Genomic DNA, 26132 nt, shown 5'->3' with positions numbered 1-26132 from the left:
GTCTGGGAACCCTGGAGCCTGTGACTGGGTTTTGAGGAGAGGTGTCTTGCTGGGGACCGTGCCCTCAACCTGCAAAGTGTATGTGAGCTCCAGAAATGTGTTGTGTCAGAACTGCACTGCAAAGTGAATGAATCCCTCAGGCTCCTTGTGGGGGAAACAAGGCTGCCCACCAGGGGCAACACAGAGCACTAACTTTGGGGTCACATTAACCCAGTTCTGACATATGCTTTAGTAGGCTGACAAGCTCCTAGAGCCAGTCTCCTTCCTGCTGTTCACTACCCTTGTCATATGAAGTCGCAGAAGTTCCTTCTCTCAAACCAGCTGCAACTTCCTCTGACGTACTCATGTTGCAAAGCACTGTTGGGAGCTCCAATGCACACACAGAGCCTCCACTCAAGGAGCATCTGTTCAGTGGGTAGGAGGAAACCAGAGGCTTATCGTGAGGGGGCCCACTGTGGGAAGGGGAATCAGTTTACAAGAAGAGGAACGTGGAGGTTTTCTCCGTGAAGAGTCAAGTTTGATCTCACCAAGGGGGCTTTGGTATCAGCCCTGCCCCTCTCACTTCACTGCCTCTTCTCTGATGTTCTCACAGCTTCTCAAGCAAATGGTGGGAGCAGCAAAACCAGCCCTCTGCCCACGATTCATAAATTGCCACTAGTGAGTCAATGTTTCTTTCTCTATTAATAAATCACTTTTTAAAAACAACAGTTTAAGACGTTTATCGTTTATCTATTCACTAAATTGCCATAAGTAACATGACAGAAAAAAACTGTCTTAATTTTATCACTTGTTATTTAGATAAGCCCAGGATGGTTTTTGTTGTTATCCTTCCTTCCTTTCTTCCTTCCTTCCTTCCTTCCTTCCTTCCTTCCTTCCTTCCTTCCTCCCTCCCTCTTTTTCTTTCTCTTTTTCTCTCTCTTTTCTTTTCTTTTTTTCTTTTCTTTTCTTTCTTTTCTTTTCTTTCTAGTAGGCTTCCCATCCAGCATGGAGCCCAATTCAGGGCTTGAACTCAGGACCCTGAGATCAAGAGCTGAGCTGAGATCAAGAGTCAGACACTTAGCTGACCGAGTCACCCAGGGACCCCCCCCCCCAGGATATGTTTTTTATTTTATTTCTTTTGCTAGAGGAAAACCTTTACTTCTGCCCTTGGGAGTGTTACTGAAAAGCAAACTCTCACACTGCCCCTGGCTCACACCTTCATGTATACAGGGGAATTTCTATGGCTTTTCTTCCTGTTTGGCTAACATTGATTTATTTGCTTTATCAAGTAGTGTAAAGACCTCAAACCACCTTTGCCTCTCTATTCTTGGGCATTTCCTCTTGTAAGCCAGAAACAAAGAAGAGATAGGACTGAAAGCTTGTCCACATCCAGGATAATTTATTTCCCGAAAGAAAATGTCACCCAAGCAATTAAGGACTCAGGCCACCTTCTCACTCCTTTATTGGTATTCGGGCACATTTTCTTTTTCTATATGAAATAGATTTTTGCATCTATTGTGAGGTATGGCCTAAAGTAAAGTTATTTTCACAAGGGTATCTAACAGTAAGTGATTATGTGTATTGGGCTGTTTTCTTCTCTCTTTTTCTGTTCCTTTGATCTAAAGGTCTATGTTTGTACCTCAGTCACATTTTATCACTTCTTTAATAATCTCTGTAAGCTCACGATTTTGTCAGGTTCACCTTTTCTTTTTTTTAAATGAAATACCTAATCTTGTTGTCATTGTTTGAGCTTATTAAACACATTCATGGTAGTGGCTGAGTTTTTAGAAACAACTGAGATGACTTCATGGCCCTTCATTTAAATTGCCCACGCCTTACCTAAGGTCACAGCCTTTCCTGGGGGCAATCTGCATCAGGGCCCAGTCACTTCAGGCTTAAAGGCCTTGTCCTTTTGGGGTAATTGCATGGCTCAGCTGGTTAAGTGTTCGACCCTTGATTTTGGCTCAGTTCATGATCTCACAGTTTGTGAGTTTGAGCCCTGCCTTGGGCTTATGCTGATAGTGCAGATCCTACCTGGGTTTCTCTCTCTCCCTCTTGCTCTCTGCCCCTCCCCCACAGTCTCTCTTTCTCTAAAATAAATAAATAAACTTAAAAAAAAAATAAAGGCCTTGTCTTTTCATCCCAACACAAGAGCTGTCTGTGGAGCTCTCTGTGGTAGGTCTATAACACACCCAACCTTCTCCCTCTGCCTGATCCAGCTTTGGTCACTGCCTCCAGGAGAGTTTCATGACAGGACCCACTGACGCAGCTCTTGGGTGCAAACCTGCAGGTCAGGGTCTGCTTCACAGGACTCCCACCTGTGGTACATTCACATTGTTTTCCTGGCTTGATCTCTCTCCTTACTCCTTGTTCTAGGAAGGCAAAATGTTCCTCTTTAAAGAAAAAATTTGTTTGAACATTTATTTATTTTTGAGAGAGAGACAGATGGAGTATGAGCAGGGAAGGGGCAGAAAGAGAGGGAGACACAGAATCCCAAGCAGGTTCCAGGCTCTGAGCTGTCAGCACAGAGCCCGATGTGGGGCTTAAACCCAAAAACCGCAACATCATGACCTGAGCCCAAGTCAGGTGCTTAACTGAATGAGCCACCCAGGTGCCCTCAAATGCTCCTCTTTTTAAAGATGACTGAATTTACACTTTTAATAAATTAAAGCTTTGGTTTGAAAATATCCTGTTTAAATTCTATTTATAAAGGCTCCACTTTGAGATTGAGGGCAAATTTAAACAGATGACTTTTGTTGAAACCCGCATTGGTTCTCATTTGCTACGTGCTAGGATAGGATGCAAAGTCTTTAGCCTGAAGCATAAAAGTCTCATCTCCCTCTCTCACCTCAATGTGCTGTCAGCTCCAGGCTCCCTGGCCAAGCAGACCATGCTCTCCCAGCCAGGAGGACCCCTTGCTCCTGTCTCTCTCCTCTCCTCCTGGTGAGCTGCTGGGCCCAGTCAGCACGGTGAGGTCTTCCCTGACCTACACTAATAGGGTCTGTTTCCTGCTCTGGGTCCCCAAAGAACTTTCCATACACATCTGGTAAGATACTGTTATGGGTGGAACTGTGTTCCCCCACAAAAGATATGCTGAAATCCTAACCGTCAGTACCTTAGAACGTGACCTTGTTTGGAAATAGGGTCTTTACAGACTAATCAAGTTAAATGAGGTCATTAGTGTGGGCCCTAATCAATATGACTGGTGTCGTTATAAGAAGGGGAAGTTTCTATGTAGAGGGAGGCATGCACCCAGGGAGAAGCTGTCACGTACGAAGGTGAAGGCTGTGGGTGACATGTCTATAAGCCAAGGAATGCCAAAAGATGGCAGGCAAACCACTAGAAACCAAAGAAAGGCAAGGAGGAATCTTTCTCCTTCAGGTTTCAGAGGGAACATGGTCCTGCCAACACCTTGATCTTGGACTCCTAGCCCCCAAAACTGTGAGACAATGCCTTTTTGTTGTTTAAAATTACCACACTTGTGGTATTTTGTTACGGCACTCTTAAGAAACCAATACAGACATTTACTAATTAGGACTAAGGCATTTGTCCACGTTGACCTTTCTAGCTTTTCAACTCTAAGGTCAGAAGCCAAATCTGACATATGATATCATCCCCTACCCCAAGCCCAGTTCTTGGCACAGATATTTGAAGAATGGATGAATGAATGAGTGAATATGAGCCAGCTCTCTGGCTAACAAATAGGAGTTACAAAGGACAGAGACTCATGGTCAAAAATGTTCAAGAGATCAGGAGTGTGGTGATTAGTACCATAGGCTTTAGTGTCTACTGGATCTGGCCATGGCTGTGTGGTCTTGGCCCGGTCACCTAACTTTATTTCCTCATCTGTAAAATGGGAACATATCTCTTCCACTATGGGATTTTTGGTGGGACTAAATAAGGTAGTATAGGATGTAAATAAATAGAGCATATATTAAGTTATAAGCATGTTAACTGTCTTCTCCTTCATCTTCTAAGGGGGTTTATGTGCACCAACCAATTCTTGGACTTCTGTAGCATAAACTTGGTGATGGGAAGGGTAAAGTGGAGAGGTCTAAATCCAGTTGGGTTTGACTTACACTGAAAGAAGCAATGACTGAAGGGAGAAAAATAACAGATCTTGAAATAAACAATAGAGGGGAGAAAGAAAAGAGGCTGCCTGGGCCAGAATTCAGGAATCCAAAAGTACAAGTAAAGATGTTTCTGGATAGCAGCCAACCTAAATGGATATTAAGAAATGATTATGAGAATTTTAAGAAATTTTGCTATCTTGAAAGTGAAACCCCAATACTGTTTTTCTCCTGAAGAGGATAAAATTTTAAATTGATTTTCAATTCTTTTTAGATGATATACTAATTACATTTGTGACACTGTGACAATATGGCACTGTACTGAGAATAGCTTCAAGGGAAAAGGAGGCTGGTCAGCTTCATGCTGGTTACAGATACATAAGGAGCTTAGCACAGTGGTTGGCACAGAGTAGGTCTCAATAAATGGTGACCATTATCATAATGGGCAGGCAGAGGAGAAATAGGTATGGGATCAGAAGGGTCAAGACAACTTGGGGAGCTGGATTAATTAACTCAAGAAATCTATAACTGAGATATAGATTTTGAGATCCTGTAGGTCACGATCTTGTGGTTTGTGAGTTTGAGCCCCACATGTGCTGTCAGCACAGAGCCTGCTTTGAATCCGTGGTCTCCCTCTCTCTCTGCCCCTCTCCCACTTGTGCGTGCGTTCTCTCTCTCTCTCTCTCTCTCTCTCTCTCTGTTTCTCTCTCTGTCTCTCTTGCTGTCCGCTCTTCCCTCGCTTGTGTGTGCGCTCTCTCAATAAATAAATAAATAAATAAATAAATAAATAAACTTTAAAAAAAAAGAATTAAAAAAATTTTTTTTCAGAGCCTAAAATGGAGTCCAAGCATGCCTAGGCCAGAGGGTCTTGAGATTCTCCGTACCTGAGAGGGAACTGGCACCTTCGGAGACCCACCCCATGGTAGTGGCTAAGGTAAGAAGAGGGAACCATGGTTGCCGGTATTCCAACAGCCATTTAGCTGTGTACAAGGAGCACAGGTGATTGAAGAAAATAGTTTCTGGCAAAGGGATCTGATGGTGTTTCCAAACCGAAGCCAGTACTAGCAGCAGCAGGTGGCTAAAGTGTAGAATGAGCCTTGTAGGATGTCAGGTCATGGCCATGAAGAAGTTGGCTGGGAAGAAATAATGCAGAGAAAAGTGACTTCCTTCTGCTTGGAGCAAGCAAGCCATCAAAGGTTCTGTTCTCAGGGCAAAAGCTCACTATAGCAGGCTCCTTCCTTCCTCTTCCTGTCTGCCACACATAGAGCCAGGAAGTAAAACCCCGAGAAAGTACAAAAAATCAGGTCAAAAAGGCAACAAGAGACCTTCTCTTTAAACTGATAAGAACAGATACTACACTTGATCTTAGCCAAAAGGCCGAGAAGCGATGAGAAAGGATTTCTCTTTAAGTGATTCAAATAGAACATAAGAGGTGTCTCTGAGAAATAAAAATATTCTGTTAAAATAAGACCATTCTGTCAAATGTTTGGATTTACTAATAAACCACAAGGAAGGGCTCTTGATGTCCAATTGAAATTTGGGAGGAGTGAAGACCACTACAGATCAGTCAGGAAAGTATCAGGTGGATTTCACATACTTTTTTGAAAAATCACCCTACTAAAATAAGTCTTCAAGGAATGATTTTTTTTTTAAGTAGTCTTCATGCTCAGCACAGAGCCCTACCCGGGGCTTGAACTCACAACCCTAAGATCAAGACCTGAACTGAGATCAAGGGTTAGATGCTTAGCCAACTGAGCCACCCAGGGTGCTCTAAGGGATGATTTTTGTGATTCATTTGTAAGGATGTAGTGTGTGCCTCAACAGGAGGGGCTGGTCACACGGGTCACTTCAACACATTGGTGAAATTTTATTTCTTGCACAGGGTGATGGGTTCGGGGTGATCATTTCACCATAATGTTCCATAACTCACATCTGTGAGTCTCAATGGGTGCAGCTGGCATTTGGGGCCAGACGATTCTTGGTTGTGTGGTACCATTCAACACCCATGGCTGCAGCCTGAAAAATACTTTGCCTCATGCCCCAGTGTCACAATGTGACAATCAAAAAAGGAGGCCCTTACATTGAAACACCTTCCAGGAAGCGTGGAACAACCCCCAGGGGGAACTGCTGACTCATCTCTTCAGTACCTGTTTTCTTCTGCACAGAGAAGTCATTACATAAGAGAGCCTCTCAGTGATTCCTTTCCCTGCATTCAACAATTATGCATTGAGCCTGTGACACATATCGGCCCCATTCCAAGTGCTATGGATATATGTGGATATAGCAGTGACAAGACAAAGTCCTTGCCCAGAGGAGCTCTCATCCCAGTTTGATACCAAAGAGATATACATTCTATATCAAGAATTGGAAACATGTTCATATCTTTGAGTTCTATGCCTGGAAGCATGCTCTGGATTGAATGTCTGTGTCACCTCCAAATCCATATGTTGAAGCCCTAATCCTCAATGTGATGGTATCTGGAGGTGGAAACTTTGGGAGGTAATTAGGTCATGAAGGAGAAGCCCTCATGAATGAGTTTAGTGCCCTTGTAAGAGCAACAAGAGAAAGATGAGATCTCTTTCTGCCATGTAAAGACACAGCAAGAAAGTGGCCAGGTCTGGAAGGAGGCCTTCACAAGAACACAACTGCCATCTTGGATGTCCAGTCTCCAAAACTGTGATAAATAAATTTCCGTTGTTTAAGCCTCCCCAGTCTGTGGTATTTTGTTGTAACAGCCAGAGCAGACTAGGACAAAGCATAAACTGCGGAAATGACTCAAAATACAGAGGGGCGCCAGGGTGGCTTGAGCATCCAACTCAGGTCATGATCTTGCGGTTCATGAGTTCTAATCCCCTGTTGGGCTTGCTGCTTTCAGCACAGAGCCCACTTACGATCTTCTGTCCCCCTTTCCCTCTGCCCCTCCCCTTCACACACACACACACACACACACACACACACACACACACACTCTCTCTCCCTCTCAAAAATAAATAAACTTTAAAAAAATGACTCAAAATACAGAAATACCCTGTGTAAAAAGAAACTCACTGTAGAAATTTCTTAAATAGCAAAGTCCTCACAGCAAGAAGCCAATCTAAATAGTTTGAAAAGGGCCATGAAAATAATGGGAGGGCAGCACAAGGTTTATATGCTAGTTTTAAAAATTATCTAAAGAGATTGGAAAACTTTTGGAAAATGGTTCTATTGTAATAAATGGGAGGTATAGGATATGAAATCATATACAAAGAATGATAGTGCTAGGAGCTGAAACAAACAAATCCAGAATGAAATATATCAAAATGTGAACAGTGCTGTTTCGGGGTGGTGCATAGCCACACATATGTTTTTATTCTTCCAGGTTTCCTGTGTTTGAACTTTTGTATACAATGTGGTAGTTCAGAGGATGACCTCAGGAGTAAGAAACTGTTTTATTTCTGATTTGCTTTATGAATTTGGACAAATTAACTTCTCTGCTCTGGATGCTTCATTTGTAAACTGTAAACATTTTCCTATATCATGGAGTTCTCTCGAGGAGTAAATGAGATGATGTAGGTAGAGAGAGAGCTTAGTGTAGTGCCTGTGCACAGTAGTGCTAAATAAAATGCTATTAGTAGTATTGGATGAACATGCATTCATTTTATAAACGTTGGATACCATTTGCTAACATCGTGCTGAAGATTTTTGCATCTATGTTCATGAGAGATATTGGTCTGTAGTTTCCCTTTCATGTATATCATTCATAAATTCATTTTATAATTGTAAAAAAACTCTTCAAAAATTATTGTTTTAGTTCAGCTATTAAAACAGGCTTGGTTGTGCAGATTAGGCATTAAAAAAATCGTATTCGAATGGTAGGAGCAGACATCATCTTTCAGCTTGAGACAAATGCCATAGTATATGCCTGTGTGTTTGGCTCATATGCTACCAAGCGGAGAACTCATACCCTATGTATAAGATCAACTTTTAAGAGACAAATAAACTCCTTGTAAAATATAAAACTCTAAAATTAAAATGCTGGCTAGCCAGTAAATTTCACAGAGCCAGAGAGAAGAAGGATGGCCAAAATTCACTGAAGACATGATGAAAATGAAGTTGAACGGATATTTTGCTTTCTAGATCCTAGAAAGCAGAGCTCACTGATGTAGCCACAAAAATATAATCTCTGATTCTACAGACACTCAAATATTCAAATGTTTATTAAGCTTGTAAATCTTAGGCTGGAATTTTGGAGCCTTGAGTAAATTTAGAGATTCCTTAATGTGACTCTGTTTTTAAATGAAGAAAGTGAGGCCCAGGGAGGTCAAGTGACTTGTCCAAGAATATCCAGGGAATTCTACTTTGGGCCAGCTAAAATTCTATTACCCCTCCTACATGTTATTACTTATGAATGGCAATCTCCCTTCCAGTCAACTTCCTATTTGGTCTTTATATCAAGTGATCTGGAAGATTACTGATCTCATTTGAGTACTCTCTAGGCATCAGTCCATTCATTCATTCATTCATTCATTCACAACATCTATTAATTGCCCACTCTGTGTTAGGCTCCACGTAGGCACTGGGGATATAATGGTGAGTAAGACACAGGCCTCCTATCTCCCAGAGGCCACCTCTGTTTCGAGATGGACAAGAGGCAGTTACTGTCAAATTTAGATAGGGACAATGGGAGATGGCCATCTCCAGCCACCTGATGCCCACCCACACACTTCCTCTTCTCCTCTGCCTCATCCAGCCTTCTCCTGTCACCCCTTCATAGATCTTTTAAAAGTATTTTGTGAATTCCTAGACCCTATAACATTACCTCATACCCCGGGGCTTCCCACCATCTAAGTGATTCTGATCATCCTTTTCCAGGGAATGTTGAGCCAGATGGGTATTCTGCAGGCAGAGGTTGAGTCCTTTGAGGCAATGACCAGTCTCAGCCCCTGAGATTCTAATTCAATGAATTTGGGATGGGACTTGGAAACCTGGTATTTAAAAACTCCCTGGTGACTCATATCATCTGCCTCATCTAGGAAGATCATTGTAGCGGATATATAAACCAATCTGCCAGCCCTATTTACAGCACTTGTTGGACATTTACTGCCACAGACCCAAGACATTACCCCCTGTACACATCAGATCAATCAGAAGCTCTCTCTTCCCCACTAGAATTTGGAACTGAGACATGGAATTCTAGCCAGTAAATTTCTATTGGCTTTATAAATGGAATGTATCCATCTATCCATCATTAAACAACTACTCGTTAATTCATTCAGCAAATTGGGGAAACAAAAACAAGTCCCTCTCTCATGGAACTTATTTTGTACCGAGGGTGGTGTTAATACATATACTAATATCTCAGGTTCTGATAAGTACTAAGACAAACAAAGCAGATACAGTCATCAGAATGGGGATGGCCCACAAGTCCTCTCCGATAAGGGGGAATTTGAATGATCCCCAAAGGAAGTAAGGGAGGGAGGAGTGGCTTTCTTTGTGGGGCTAGAACCTTCCAGGCAAAGAAACCGTATCATACAGAGTCCCAAAGTGTGCAGCCCCAGTGTGCTTGGTGCGTTTTTGCAACTCTGAAGAGGCCTGTGGGTTGAGGTAGAGAGGACTGAGTGAAGTGACAGGAGGAAAGGCAGAGAGGGCTAGGCCAGGGCTTGGCAAACCTTTTCTGTAAAGGTCCCGGTTATTAATATTTTAGGCTTGAGGGCTATGTGGTCTCTATTGCAACTACTCAACTCTGTTGTTGCAGCTCAAAGGCAGCTATAGACAATATGTAAACAAGTGAGTGTGACTGTGTCCCAATAAAACTTTATTTACAAAAATGGGTGGTGGGCCATATTTGGCCTGCAGGCCATGGCTTGCCAACATTGGTTGTCAGCCAAGGTAAGACTTTTGGATTTTATTTTCAGTGAGAAAAGTAGCCATGGCACAGTTTAAAGGAGAGTAGTGAAAATAAATAAATATAAACAAACAAAAAATAAATAACAGAGAGAAGTGAAATGTTCTAACCTATATCTGAAATACATCTCTACAGCTGACTGATATTTTAAAGATTCACCATAGTCGCTTCTTGAAGAATGGACCATAGTGGGCTATGGGCAGAAACAGTTAGCAGGCAAGCACATCATTCCAGGTGACAGGTCGTGAGAAGGAAGTGGTCAGAACTCGGGTGTTCTGATGGTAGGGTTGACAGGATTTCCGGAAAGACTAAATACAGTGTGTGAGAGGAAGAAAGAATTCACAAATGCCTCTGAGGTCTATAGCCTGAGACACGATCAACGGAGAGAGCAGAGCTGCAGTTACTGGAGCTAGGAAAGACCGGAAGAGAAGCAGAGTTTGAGGAGGGGATTTTGGGTATGATCCTTCACGCCGAAGTCAGATGTCCAGTGGAGACAGCAAGGTGGACACCTGAGCTGGAGGCATGGGAGGAGATCATGGAGTCAGTGCTATAAATTTGGTCACCAATTTCAAGCTATATGGCTGGGTGAGATTCAGTCAAGGAACCAACCTATGGCATCCCATAGTGTGACAGTGTCATAAGAAACATCCTTCCAGGGCACAGGGTGGCCACAGGACATCCTGGACAGCAGTGGGGAAAGGTAGCATCAGTCCATGCTCTGTTGTCATTTCCCAACACCTAGGTTTCACTTCAGTGTGGGTGTGTAGATGTGTGCAAAGTGCTCACACTCACCTGTGTACTATATACATGAATCTGTGTACGCTGGAAGGGGGTACCACCAACAGACACTGTGATCCTAACTGATGGCTGCAATAGGTTGAATGATGACCCCAAAGAGATACGTCCAGTCCAGAATCTGTGAATATAACCTCATTTGGAAAAAGGGTCTTTGCAGATGTACTTAAGTTAAGGATCTCAAGCTGGGATCATTCTAGACTCCCTGGGTGGCACCTAAATTCAGTAACAAGTGTCCTTCCAAAAGACATACAGACAAGAGGTGCACAGAGGGGAGAAGAGGAGGGGATGTGAAGACAGAGGCAGAGATTGGAGTCCTGTAGTCCTAAGCCAAGGAAGCCTGGAGCCACAGAAGCTGGAAGAAGCCAGGGAAGAGTCTGCCTTTGAGTCCTGCCAGCCCTTTGATATGGGACTTCCAGCCTCCAGAATGGTGAGAGAGTACACATTTCTGTTTAATAAGCCCCTGGTTCTGTGGTAATTTGTTACCGCAGCCCTAGGAAACAAATACAACAGCTATACAAGTTCTGAGTTCTCAACACACCTAAGGGATAGTTTTTAAAAAGTGATCGAAGAACAAAATAATAAAAGTTAGCATAACTTATCACTCTGAGAGCATTCATTCTGATGTGACAAAAGCCTCTGTCTAACAGGGACGCTCGGCAATGCAACTGCCAGATTAAAAATAGAAACGTAAGCATAGGCACCTGACTGCTAATTTGTCGATATAATGAATGTAGGCATCCAGATAAATACAGAGAGGCTCAGAACTCTGCGTGCTTGCCTGGCGCTCGCCTCTGCAGGCGTCTGTGGGTGGGTGGGCTGGCCTGGTAAGCAAGTGCAGGAAATGGGGAGGGGATGCAGAAAGGAGGAGGTCCTTGTTCATGTGCCTTTTTTCATATCACTGTGAGAGTCTCTGTGGTAATGTTTTGTGGTCTCCTGGCTGAACCCTTTCCTCTCAGGTTTTCAGGGACTGTCCTTAAGTATGGTGCACTAGCCTTGCATGGCTTTGTGTATTCTCCTTAGGGCAACCTTTCTTTTAGAAACGGCAACTTTCTGGGACAAGGATTTCCTCTTGCACTTCAACCTTGTGGTCTCACCCTCAGGGACATCTGAAGGAGGGCGGCGGGGCTCGTTCTGGGAACAAAGAACCTGAGACCATGAACTTTGGGGCTGGAGACACCTCCTGTGACCACATGGGGTTGCTGACCCTGTGCCGTAGTCCATTCAGGTTGATGTAACCGAGTGCCGCAGACTGCAAATGTTTATATCTCATGGTTCGAGATGTTGGTAGTCCAAGATCAAGGTGCCAGCAGATTCGGGTTTTGGTGAGAGCTCCCTCTCTGGTTCACAGATGGCTGGTTTCTCTCTGGGTCCTCACATGGCAGACAGAGCTCTGGTGTCTCTCCCTCTTCTTGAAAGGACACTAATCTCATCATGGGGGTCCCACCCTCATGATTTCATCTAGTCCTAATCACCTCCCCAAGGCCTCACCTCCTAATAGCATCACATTGGGGGTTAGGGGTTCAACACATGAATTTGTGGGGTTGTGGGGGACACAAACGTTCAGTCCATAGTACCCAGTGTCTGGTTAAGTGACAGGTTTAAACTTGAAACTAACATGTATAGGGCAGGGACACTGGGTCTCAATATCTGAAATGTATCCTTCTGGGAATATTCTTGAATGTATTGTATATACAATGACCACTGGATTTATAGGGGAGGTCAGTGAGTACAGAGCAGGTTACATTGGGGCCAGATTCTGCCTTGCTCACACACCAGGCAAGACGTGCTGCAGGCCAACCCTGTAGCCTAGAAGTCTTGCTGTGAGGGACGGGATGCAGCTAGACCAGGCAGAAGGGCAATTGCTGGCTTAGTCTCTGTTCTCCCTAGGGATGTAAATGTGGATTATTAGTAGACTGATGTTTCAGGACAAAACAAGGATGAATCTTGAACATGGCTTTTCAGCATGACAGAGGCTGGCCAAGGGAGAGAAGTTTAGAGGTGTGGGCCCCCCCCAGCACTCTTGTGACCACACCATATTGCAGATAAGTACTTACTTTTCTGCTTGAGGCCCTCCTGTATGAGACACAGAAGTCCCATGATGAGCAGAAAAGCCTACGCAGAGAGTGGGTTAGCCGACATCAGCCAGAGAGAGAAAACACCATGAGCCAGCAAGTCAGTATGCCCGGCAAAGACAAGAGTGAATATGGCACTTACGAGTAGTGACCATATAATTTATCCTCCAAATCATGATGTTCTTGAGATTGGCAGGGGTACTGTTAATGATCATCCTTGGATAGTGTGTGTAAACCAGGACTATCTGACATAAATCAGGATGTAAGGTCAATCTATGCAGAAGAAGATGGGGTGGGGGGAGGAGAAAGGGGAAGGGAGGGAGAGAACAAGAGAGGGAGAGAGAGAGAGGAGAGGAGAGGAAGGGAGAATGGGAATAAAAGAGAAGCTAGTAAGAGTCAAAGAGAGACGCCCTGTGTGGGCACGCCTGGGTGGCACTCTGCTAGTTGTTTACAAAGTGTTATCTTAACCTCTTTCCCAGACAAGCAAATTAGCATGTTAGAGAAATATATAATGATATAAGCCTCCACTTGCAACAGAGAGTCAGAGCTTCCAAACAAACAGAATTTCTTATGAATACCAAACAGAAGGGAAACCAAAACTCAAGAAGAGCAAAATACATTTCTCATTTGGCACTCACTCCCTTCCCTTCAACACCTGTCTGCTTTCTGCTGGATCCTAGGCTCAAGGGCCAGCACTTATTTACATGGCTTTTAACAGGCCAGAGAAAACATCAGGAGGCTATTGCATTCGCATAGAAAGATGTTGAGAACAAGAAGGAAAACATGAAATCAGCAAGTGCACATGGCGGTAACTGTTTTGGAAATGTGCTACCACATGAACCATGCCAGGGTGATGCTCTGTTGTTTCTACTGGATCAGACACAGCTATGTGGGGGTGTCAGTGTTTCAGGTATGTTCTTATGGAAGGACAAGTGCTTGGCTAACTGAGCATGGGGAGGATGGTGAAAGAAGACAGGAGCTGGAAGTAGAAAAACCCGTCAAAGCACAAAGCCCCACTAGGGAAGGAGAGTGCAGGAAGAAGTCGGGAGCAGAGGGTGGGGGGGCACTCCCCAAGAGTCTCAGGCAGGAAAGCTGGGTCTGGATCTGTATGCAACTGTACACAGTGTCCACAAACGGGTTCTGAAGAGCAGAGCTGTTCCTTGATGTTTAGACCAAACTCTTTTGTATTTTAAAATGCTCTCACAGACCCTCTTTCTTCCTATCAGAGCACTTGCCTCCATTTGTCAAGGTTCATTGACTAGTGTGAGTCGATGTCAGGCTCACCCTTGGCCTAGAAGCCCCATGAAAGCAGGGGGTGCATCTGTTTTACAGTATGATGATACTCCCAGGCCGTAACTAGCATGGTGCCAGGTGCATGGGGTATTCCACAAATATTTGTGGGATGAACCAAGACATTATTTAAGACTCTTTCATTAATGATCTCGCCCATAGCCATGTCTCCAACCACCACCCAGAGGCTGACAACACTCAACTGTTCATCTTCAGCCCCATTCTCTCCTCCAGAATCGTGAATCAAAAAGTCTGCTCCACATTTTCATGTGAAAATGTTAGAGCATCTCAACTGCACTTCACAGGTCCCAAACTGAACTTGTGAGCTGCTTCCTCTCCAACCAGTTTTTCTTCAAATGTTTTTTATCTTAGGGAGTGGGACCCTCTTCACCTGAACGAGGGCTGCCACCTTCATCTTCTTCATTCCTGTATCTCCTGTCCATCCGCAAAACCTTTCATTCATATCTCCTAAATTCTCTAGATAGTAATAATTTATCTCCATAGATCATGATGGTTAACAGTGCAGGCTGAGGAGATGTGGTGACTGGGTTTGAAAACAGGTCTGCTACTTGCTAGCAATTTGCTTAACTACTCGGCACCTTGTTTCATTATATACAAAATGGAGATAATAATAGTATGTGCTTCATAGTGTTCCTTTGAGAAGTCAGTAAGATAATACATATGATGTCCTTTCAAAAGTGTTAGCTGCTATCATCACCACAATTATAATCATCACCACCATCATCACCATCATCATCAACACTATCATCATCACCACCATCACCTCAATATCATCACCGCAACCATCACCACCACCATCACCACCACCACCATTACCATCAACATATCGTCACCATGACTGTCATCATCGTTACCTTCATGGCTATACTCCTAATCTAAGTTATCATCATCTCTCCTATGGGTCACTTCAATAGCCACCTAACATCCCCCCACAACCATTCTTGCCTTCTTCCAACATATTTTCCACTATGTAACTCAAGTGATCTTTTAAAAATGCAATCTCATGCCATTCATATGTTTAAACTACTAAATCAGTGGCCTCACACAAAAGATGAGATGAAACCAAAAAATTTTAGCATAGTTTAAATAGCCAACCTTGGACATCTCTTAGCCTCAAACCTGCCATATACCTTCCTACTTCAGGACCTTCCAGGTCCTGTCTACCTGAATCAGAGATGGCGTTCTTGACACCTCCCTCTTCTTCATTCTTGCGTCTCCTATCCTCTGCTGATATATCTGGGCTGGAAATACGCTGTTCCCTCTGTCGATAACACTGTTCCTCTTGCCTTCTCCTCTTTCCTTCCCTCCACGGTCAAAACCCCTCTGAAATATTGGTTATACTCACTGTCTCCACTCTCCCATTAACTTCACAAAGGCTTCTGCCTCCATCTTTCCACTGAAATTGCCCAGCAAAAGAACATGGTCACTGTTACTGAAGCCAACAAACTTATTTTTAGCCTTATCTGACTTGACCTTTCTGAGTGTCTGAGATTGCTAACCACTCTTTCCTCAAAGTTTCCTCCACCTTTGTATCCCCTGCCTAATCTCTTGGTTCTCTTCATCTTTCTCTGGATAATTCTTCTTTTTCCTTCATCTAACCCTTTTTCTCTATCAGCCTCTTAGAAGTTGCTTTCCCAGGGTTTCCTGATTATAACTCTTCCTCATTTGCTCTACTCACTCTCTGTGGGTGATCCCATCCATTCACATCATACCTACCCATTGCATTATGACTCCAAAATCCTTCTCTCTGGGTCCTTCCTCCCTCCCCAGCTCCAGGCCCATGTTCCTCCATGGGGGCGTTTCATAAACACTTCAAACACAACACATATAAAGCTGAAATCTCAGAACATAACCTTCCTGTCTCCGTTGGTATCTCAATGAAGGGCTCTGACACCTATTCAGTTAACCAAGCAAACGCATGAGTCATTCTTGTCTCCTTCCTTTCTCTCCCTCCCTACATCCAGTTAATCATCAAATTCTCTTAACTCTGCCTCCTTAGATGTACTCAGATGTGTTGACTTGTCTTTGCTCCAATGCCACTCCCTTAGTTCAGGCCCTCATCATTTCCCACTTGCACTATGGCCACAGCTCCCTAATCCATGTCCCCAGCCTTTCCTCTCTCCTGCCCTTTTTGTGCTGCTATCAGAGTTGAGGGAAAACATATCCCCAAATTATTTTCCAGAGAACTAGTGGCCCACCTTTTAAAGGAAGGGTTTCTTAGGCAAATAAGAAATGACTTAGTTATGAAAACATCTCCTCTGTGGCCCTTTTTTAGTGATTTACCACACATATCAGCATATTTAAGGTTCTGGAAAGTCCTGTCACAAAGAATCTATTTGGAATTGTTTAACCAAGCATTTCCCAGACTTCTTTGACCATAAAACCCCTTCTCCTGGACATACTTCTTAACATCTTGCAGGATATTATATACTGTTCGAAAACACCAATCTGGCCATCTTACTTCTCTCTTTGAAAATAGGACAGGGAAGTGGATAAACATTAAAAGAAGACAATTTGAACTTTATTCTATGAGCAATTAAAAATCCTTGGACTTCTGAGTGGGGGAAATGACCTAATATTCACTTAATCAGTAGCTTCCAATGATTGAGCTCCTACTGTCTGATAGGTTTTTCTCATATACCACTTCAGTTCTTACAAGACTAAGGTGGGCATAATCCCCAAGTGAGGAGACTGAAGTCAGGTTGGTTAAGTATTGGGCCTAAGGTCATATAACCTATAAAGGTGGACTCGTATCTGGCTCAGGCTCTAGTTGGCTTAAAAAAAAATTTTTTTTTTAATGTTTTATTTATTTTTGAGACAGAGAGAAACAGAGCATGAGCAGGGGAGGGACAGAGAGAGACGGAGACACAGAATCCAAAGCAAGCTCCAGGCTCTGAGGCATCAGCACAGAGCTCAACGTGGGGCTCGACTCACAAACCACGAGATCATGACCTGAGCCAAAGTCGGATGCTCAACCGACTGAGCCTCCCAGGCGCCCCAAATTGGCTTTAAAGCCATGGCTGTTTGCAATAAGCAGGTGCCATTTTACCTGCAGGGCAGATTGGAAATAGGCAAATCTAAGGCTTGGACATAAATTCCTAGAAGGCCATCACTTCTTTCTTTGTTCTTCTTTACCTTTGCTCTCACACCCAGATAATGCCTTGAGTACTAGCCATTCTTCTTAGGCTTGGGTCCCATTTTCTTTTCTATAGTCCCACTATATATATATATATATATATATATATATATATATATATATTTTTTTTTTTTTTTTTTTTTTTTTTTTTTTTTTCCTTATGCACTCAGCACATCATCAGCTCCAGGATAGCTCCTCTCTTGCTTAAAAACTTTGTGTTTCTCCCTAGTGCCTGTCCAAGTCCAAATTTCTCAGCCTGACATTCTAAGCCCTCCCTTAACTGCCATCAACCTTCCTTTCTGATCTTAACTTTGACACTTTTCAAAATATTACACATATTACCCCAACTGAACTACTCACTATTTAGCAGCCTTCCTGCTTTTGTTCTTGCTCTTCCCTACTGTTGGAAAGTACCTATCTTTTGGTGTCCCTTTTCACTATAACTCCGTAGAACAAGTCCTAATCTAGACCAATCAGATGCTCTTAGGTTTTCAGCGTAAAGGGCAAGGAGGTGCCCCACCCCCTCCAAACTCAGAGGGCAGGTTAACTTCTGAAAATTAAACTAGTAAAACCCACAGTGGATGACATCAACCAACTGCAAAGATAATATACCCAAAGGAAGTCTCAAGAAGCAGGTAGTTAAGGAGATATGAAAACATCTCCCTGGAAGAAGGTACCCAGCGCTTATTCTGAGGACACAACACTACCTACATTTCTGGAACCATAAGATGAGCAAACAAGGCACTTTCAAATCAGTTACAGGGAGCACAGGGAATAACTGAACCGTGATCAACTGTGCTAACTGGCCAAGGCAGTGACTCAATCAATTACATTCTGCTCTGGTGTGTTGAAACATAGCTTGTGCTGTAATAGACAGAAGGCAGGTAAGGAGAAAAATGTGGAGTGGCTGCTTCCAGCACCAACTAGAAGAGACACTGAGTTTGGGGGATACTGACTTTTGGGACAGGGGAAGGATCGGGGATGAAGGGATTGGAAAGAGTTCATCCAGCTTTCTCAAAGCTGGTTAGTTTTCCCCAAAGTCCTGTGTTTCCTTTGTTCAAATGACAAACCCACCAAGGCACATTTTGAAAACCAATCTGGCTTTCTTTTGCATCATCAGAAAGGGATACACTGGGCAGTGAAAAGGGATATCCTCAGTGTATCTATCTCATGGGGTTCTTGGGAGGATTCAATGAGATAATGTGTGTTGAGGGATGGATATAGGCTGTACAAAGTAATTGTTCTATAAATGCATGTGTTTAAAATTAGTGTACTGTAGGTCTGCCTTTGACAACAAGTTCTTATACATCTGCTTAAGGTAAACTGGCTTCCTGGCATCTAGGTGCCTGGATGATGGTGGGCACCCACACCTGCAAAACAGGCTCCATGACCCTGGATGAGAATGAGCCAATTGAAGCCTTGTCTTAGAAAGGGCCTGACGACCATCCACCTGGTCTAGGGCGTCTGTAGTTCATTATCATCCTCCAACCTCCTTTCTCTAAACGCTAAGCATATGTCTTACACCATTTTTGTTCAATTTTCAATGTCATCACTTGCATGTATCTCTAACCCCAATTCTGTCAGAGTGTATACTCCTTGAGGGTGGAGGCTCTTATGTCCCTTGCAGGGCTTCAAATGTGATAAATCTTCAATAAGTTGAAATGAGATGAATTAAAGATAAGGCAAATGATCTTGGGTTCAAATGAAGACTATAAAATCTGTCCCCCCAGTGAACTTGGTTGCAGACCCCCAGGGAGGGGAGCTGGTGCTACAGGCTGAGAGTGTCTCTCCTGGTGTCCCCATCCCAGAGAGTGGACACAGGAGAGCCTGCTAGGCTGAAGGAGGGCTGTTCAGCTGCCCTGGAAGGGGACAGAGAGACCAGAGGCAGACAATTGGATAGAGCCCGCCACACTTACCTGGATCTCTGTCTGCACAGTGCATTTAACCAACTTGAAGTTCTTCCCGGTGTTGAAGCTGTTACTATAGAAGCACACCTTGAGGATCCGCACATCTTCCTTTTCCACATCTACTGGCACCACCACCATGGGCTCTGGGGGGCCTTCAGGCCGACGTAACGTGCCCACCTTCACTCGGCTCAGGGGCTCGGACACCCCAGACATTCTCTCAGGCGGCAGCTAGGACCGGCACATCTCAGTCCTGTGGAGACAGCAGAGGGACAGCCCCAAAATGAGTCCGAGTAGGCCCCCATGCCTCATGCCCCAGGGAGGGCACCCACCAAGCTCCAGGACCCAGCAAACCACACTTGCTCCCATTCTCAAAAACTCGCCTTAAAGGCATCCAGCTTTATTGACTGGGGGAAGCTGAAACACAAAGGAGCAGTTTGCATCAACATCCGGGTATAAAACCCCGGGACCTTGAGTTCCCGGGCTGAGAGCATTCTCTTCTAGAAGCCCCTCTCTCCATCACATTTCTCCTCCCACACTGACTCCAGGCAAGAGGCCCACATTTTGCAAGCACAGCTGCGGGAGGAGGCGGCCACAGCATGGTTCCAAGGCACAGCTGAGCAGAAAAAGCAAAGAGCGAGACAGTAGAAAATAGCAGGAGAGAAACAGGGACAAGAGAAGAAGCAGAATCGGAGAATGGGTGGCCCGGAGGGAGCCTCAATGGAGAAGGCAGGAAAGGGCCCAGGTGGGGGGCCCGTCCATGAGCTGATGGCATTGTCTGCCCCCACCCGCAGCTGCCAACCCGAACTTCCTGGGCAGGAGGCCTCAGTCCCACAGGAACTCATCATACAGCACATGGTTCATTGCACACAGGAGAATTCAAGAGGAATAGCACTCCCACAGCTCAATGTGGGAGGTCCTCTGCCAGGTGGGAGAGGGCTGGGCTGGGACCCTAGAAGATCCAGCCCCGTTTGGATGACAGTTTGGTCAACACTTCCATAGACTGTGAGAATCCTAGGAATCTTGAGCTCTCTCTGAGTCCCTGCAAAATAGTCCTGTCCTCTTGATCCAACACAACCCTATAGGGTTTACTTCTCATTGCTCTAAAGCACGAACACCCCAAGGAAACAATGCAAGTTTTATCTGCAGGCTGGTGGTGTCAACCTTGGCTCCGCATTAGCATCCCCTGGGAAGCTTTTAAGAAAGCCTAAATCCGGCTCTGTGCCCAGAGATGGCCACTGAGTTGGCCTGTGGGGAGACCTGGCATTTTTAAGTTTCCAAGGATTTTTCTAACATTTAGCCTGGGCCGGGAGCCACCTTTCTCGACTAACCTTAGCTCTCATTCTGAACTAATTCTTACAGAAAAATTATCTCCCCTCTAACAAGACACTGTAATTCTAGGGGGACGTTTTTAGACCAGCAGTTGGGGGCAAAAGAATGGAACTGGCAATGTGAAAACACAAATGTGGAGGCAAGATTTTAGAAGCGGAACCAAAGTCATGGTAATCCATTCACACAGTGCTGGACACTAGCAGGGAAGATGTTGACAGTCATTGGCTTCAAGGACTTGTCCCTTTTTTAAGTAGCCAGTGTGTATCATGAGGGCACAAAGGAGATGCTGTGAGGATGAGGGAAAAGCAGGGCATGTCCCTTCCATCAGGGGTGGCCAGACAATGGGCAGAACACCAGTCTCAGTCCTCAAGGGCAGCCAGAATTTGAGACAAGACAGAAGGAGAAAAGAATATCCAGTCTCCTTTATTTTAGAGGCTAGTATGTATATTCTAGAAGTATCCATGCCATTTTCCTTTTTTTAAATGTTTATTTATTTATAATTTTGAGAGAGAGGGAGAGAGAATGAGGGGGGTGGGCAGAGAGCCAGGGGATGGAGGATATGAAGCTGTGGGACAGAGCGCGAGGCTCAAACTCATGAACCATGAGATCATGACCTGAGCTGAAGTCAGATGCTTTACCGACTGAGCCACCGAGGTGTCCCTGTGCTATTTTTCAATAAATACCCACTGAACATGTCCTGTGTGCCAATACTCTGGTATGTGCTGTGCATGAACCTCCATTTCCCCCATACTCTCAACAAAGTGTCCATAGGAAATAGCTTGAGAGGCAACCCTGGGAAGCCCTTTGAGGGAGTGGGAAATGCATGGTAGGGAAGGGAAGACAGCCAAAGGAGGGTTTTCAATGGAGTTGTCACTAAGGCAGCTGCAGTGCAGTCCTGCTGGGGACTCTTGGAGCTGGGACATGCCGTAGATGTGCTGTGGACCTGCTCCACCAACGGAGGGGCAGGGAGGAGGATTGGGGGTATTTATACACCTTTTCTTTCTTTTTTTTTTAATATATGAAATTTATTGTCAAATTGGTTTCCATACAACACCCAGTGCTCATCCCAAAAGATGCCCTCTTCAATACTCATCATCCACCCTCCCCTCCCTCCCATCCCCCATCAACCCTCAGTTTGTTCTCAGTTTTTAAGAGTCTCTTATGGTTTGGTTCTCTCCCACTCTAACCTCTTTTTTTTTTTTTTTTATACACCTTTTCTTACAGACGTCATTCCTAGCATTGCCAGCCAGTTCTACACAAGGGCAGAGCGGACTCGGGAGCCAGAGAAAGTCGCAGGCAAAAAGATGCAAATGTTGGTAGGCAGAAGTAAGCAGGACAATACTGGAATGTCAAGGCCCAAGGGGCTATTAGATGGGACAATGACAGATCTGCTACAGGATATGAAGAGGAGGGAAGGTGTGCCCCTAAAGAGCATACACTCTAGTCATGGAGACACACACACACACAGCACTAGGCATACACATAACAGGTCCCAGATTCAGGAAATGCTGTGTCTATTGAGCCAGGGGCCCCATGACCACTGGGTATCTATTCGTATAGACTAGTGTTCAGGTAGGGACTTCATGATGCAGTTTTGTAAAATAGGTGTTGGGGTAAGAAGGAAATGGAGTGGCACACGGCATCCATCCCCGTGGACTGGATGGAAGTCAAAGGGCCTGTATTCCAGAAGCCATTTGGAAACCAGGGGCACAATCAGTGCTGTCATGTTGCCTAGTGGGGACATGGATTCCGAGCTGGGGAGAAGGGCTATGCCCACATCTGTAGGTCACAACGCCTGGCTTCCGGGCGTCCACGATGAAGGGGGTGGGCTGCCTTTCAGGAGATGCCCCCTGGCCCAGACAGCACTCTCATCCAAAGGGTGCTGGTGCCAGTGAGCACACAGGGGATGCCCCAGGGACTCCCTGCAACATGGGGGAAGAATTGGAGAGAGGATAGCCAAGTAGAAATAGCATGTCAGTAAAATGCAAAAGATCTGGTGCAACCCGGGCACCCCCATTTTCACATATTCTGTGAGCCATTGGTTGAAGTTAAGAGTGAAGCAGAGGAGAGGTTCTGACAGGCAGAACAAGGGGCAGAGATAGAGCAGGTGAGTTAGAAATCTTTGCATGGGACAGAGGCCAGGGCAAGTCTGGCGGTGGGCGGTGGGGGGGAGGTGCTTGGTGAGGAAGGGATTAGACCGCCATGGCTCAGGTCATGGTCTCCTTGGTTGTGAGCTCGAGCCCCGCCTCGGGCTCTGTGTGACAGCTCAGAGTCTGGAGCCTGCTCCGCATTCTGTGTCTCCGGCTCCCTCTGCCCCTCCCCTGCTTGTGCTCTGTCTCTCTCTTTCTCAAAACTAATAAATAAACATAAAAAAAATCAAATGTATGCAGCTACCATCAGTCAATGAAATGTGGTGCTTTTAAATTGGAGCAGCCAAGAGGCTGGAAGCATGTGATCAGGACACGGAGCAAAAGGAACTCTCATTCATTGTTGGTGCAAACTTTGGAAGACAGTTGGACGGTTTCTTACAAAACTAAACATATTCTTACCATACGATCCAGCAATAGTGCTCCTTAGTATTTACCCAAAGGAGTTGAAAACTTATGTCCACACAAAAACCTACACATGGATGTTTATAGCAGCTTTATTCATAACACCAAAACTCAGAAGCAACCAAGATGGCCTTCAGTAGGTGAATGGGTAAATAATCTGTGGTACATCCAGACGATGGGATATTATTCAGTGCTAAAAAGATAGGCTCTATCAAGCCACAAGGAGACGGGGAGGAAACTTAAATGCATCTAACTGAAAGAAGCCCATCTGAAAAGGGTACACACTGTTTGATTTCCACTATATGCCATTCTGCAAAAGGCAAAACTACAGAGACAGTAGAAAGATCAGTGGCCGCCAGGGGCTGGGGGAAAGAAGAGATGTACAGGCGGAATACAGAGGATTTTTAAGGCACTGCAGATACTCTGTGTGATATTATAATGATGGATATCTACCATTATACATTTGTCCAAACTCATGGAGTGTATAACGTCAAGAGTGAACCCTAACGTAAATTATGGATGCTGGGGGTGGCGGTGATGTGAAGCCTGTTGTAGTAAACGTACCACTCTGGTGGGGGGACAGCCATAGTGGGGGAGGCTGTGCATGAGTGTGGGTGGGGGTATATGGGAAATCTCTGCCCCTTCCTCTCAGTTTTGCTATGAACATAAAACTGTGCCAAAAAAAAAAAAATAACAAAGTCTATTCAGAAAAAAATGGAATGATGAGAAACCACAGCTTGATAGTTGACCCCCATTACCCAGACTGACTGGGCAGTGACCAGCCCATTCAGGAGCCAGCCTCCACCTCTGCCCTGAGCAAAGAGAAACATTCATAGTCTACATCTGACTGAACACAGCCCACCCAGACTGATGCATTGGCCACCACCAACATGCCTCGAGGACCCTGGTTTCTTATCTTCATCAGTTTTTCCAGGCCTTTGGTTTAGGAGCCATCATTTCTAGTGGTCAACATGGCTCTTGTTGAAATGCTTCTGCAAAACCATTTCAGTCACTCAGGATCTACTTCTCCCTTCAGCTGGAGCTAAGTCCTGCAGGTCTGCCTTTAATCCTTTGCAGCAGTATCCTCCAGATATTTTTCCAAGAATGTAAGTGCTTTATACTTAAGCATCTCCTTGGAGATGGGCATGGATGAGTATGCCCATTTTAGAGATGAGAAAACATGAGAAATTTTTAAGCCATCTGGTCAAGGATTCCTGCTTGTTGAGTAGCAAACTTGGATCCCAGAGCAGATCTGAATTCAAGTACAAAGTTTTTCGCACTTTCCCATCTGCCTTTGAAAAAGGTAGTATCTCTTGATATTACTGACGTTGGCACAAACTCCATGTGAGGAGGAATGTGTCAACTTGGCATTGAATATCCTCAGTCTGTGAAGGATCCTGATGTCCTCCAGCTTAGGGAGCATCACCTCCCCAAGCTTGGTCTCAGTTGTGAGAGTCCCCGGAGGGGACTCACGTGTTTGGTCAAAAGACGCAGGCCCGGAAAGGTGGTACCACATCTCCACTGACACATGGAAACTTCCTCAAGGGCACCCCAAACTCCCATCTGTCAGCGCTGATCTGCAATGGACTGCCAAGGGATCCCCCCAAAACTCCCTGAAGCAGAGTAACTGAAAGGTGTGATGTAAGGAATCGTCAGCCACCTGCCTTCAGGGTCTTGGAGAACATAGCTCTCAACATCACGTGCGAGTTTCTCTTCTTGTCAGTTCCAGCTCATTTTCTGGCCAGTTCTAAAACCCTGGGCAAGCTCCTTAACCTCTCTTGGCCTCCTTTTCCTCACCTATAAAATGGGGGTAATGCTCCCTGCTCTGTTTGCCTTATAGAAAGTTTGTGAGGACAAAGTGCAAACATGTAAATGAAAATTCATCATAAGCAATAAAGCTGAGTGCAGATGAAAGGCTTTATCATCATGGTTATCACTTGCCTATTTCCCAAAACCTTGTCTGACTATCTGTAGTCCCCATATCTTGTTCCCCCTTCCAAAGGCTCTTGGGGAGAGGTGTGTGTGTGTGTGTGTGTGTGTGTGTGTGTGGAAATTCAGATTTGCAGCATTGGCCAATTTCCATGGTGTAAATATTCCCACTATGGCTGATTTCAAGTCACCAACATGTGTCACTGAACACAGAGTTGGGAGATATGAGAGTAACCCACTGACTGTAGCTCCCCTGTTTCTGACAACTGAACTTGTCTATTTCTCCAGCTCTTGCCTGATTACTTGAATTTCTCATCACTAGCTTGTCTCTGTGTTTTGATGATCCTTAAATCCTTTGACTCTCAACCTGTGAGCCAAAAGTGCCATCCCTTCTTCCAGTCAAGACCTGGCCCCCTCCCCCCAGCCTGGTAATCCCCCCCTGCATCTCATCCCTGCCCCAGCCCCTGTGAGCAGTGTGAGAGGGGAGAAGGTCCTCTGGCACCCGCGGAAACTCTGGACCTGAGCCATCACGGCCTCCAGCGTGCCTCCCAACCCAGATCTGCCCAAATCCAAGTCAAAGAATAACAAACACAAGGAAATGCGCTCAAATTAAAACAGGAAAGGTTTTGATTGGCTAAAAGAATGCCTTGGCCCAAACCTGTAAAGGGTAGTACGGGAACCTGCATAATCTCTGAGTCCCTGAAGTCGTCAGGAAGAAAATTAATGATACTCTTCCTGAATGGCAAAACATTCACCTGCTGAAAGGATGGGGTCCTGAAGCAGGGTTTAAATCCCTTCAGAGCCTCTGGGTTACCACTGTGCCCAGGGCTGTGTTCCTGGCAGGGGAAGCTGACAGGGTCACAGGCATCAGCATCACAGAAAAATACAACGTTGCCCTTGAAGACGTTGGAGTGGAACCGTACGTCTTTATTGGACACATACTGTGTGCCAGGAATTTATGTAAGTGATCTCTGATTCTCCAGAAAATTCTGCAGGATGGGTAATGATAGCTTCATACCCCCCAAAAGGGAAACTGAGGCCTAGTGAGATGACCTTGTCCAGATCACACAGCTGGTAAGCGGCAAACACTTAAGGCCACCATGTTGCCTCACTCTGAAGTCCATTGTGAGTAATGCCCCAGACTTGCATGGCATGGCAGCTCCAA

The 26132-nt window shown here is 44.9% G+C and overlaps 1 protein-coding gene and 1 pseudogene across 1 annotated transcript in view; both read right to left on the bottom strand.

Annotated features, from left to right (window-relative positions):
• Nucleotides 1–26132, bottom strand: part of PTK2B (protein tyrosine kinase 2 beta) — a 125473-nt gene that overhangs the window by 41587 nt on the left and 57754 nt on the right. The window contains 1 exon segment of the mRNA XM_019440837.2: nucleotides 19167–19407. Coding sequence (XP_019296382.1) covers nucleotides 19167–19370 — 204 coding nt within the window. The 5' untranslated portion in view covers nucleotides 19371–19407.
• Nucleotides 5319–5438, bottom strand: LOC128776841 (U2 spliceosomal RNA; annotated as a pseudogene).

The sequence above is a fragment of the Panthera pardus genome, unplaced genomic scaffold (assembly GCF_024362965.1).
Source record: "Panthera pardus isolate Hobbes unplaced genomic scaffold, ASM2436296v1 HiC_scaffold_13, whole genome shotgun sequence".
Lineage (NCBI taxonomy): Eukaryota > Metazoa > Chordata > Mammalia > Carnivora > Felidae > Panthera > Panthera pardus.
Note: the sequence above shows the minus strand (reverse complement) of the source record. Positions and strands in the feature narration are given on the sequence as shown.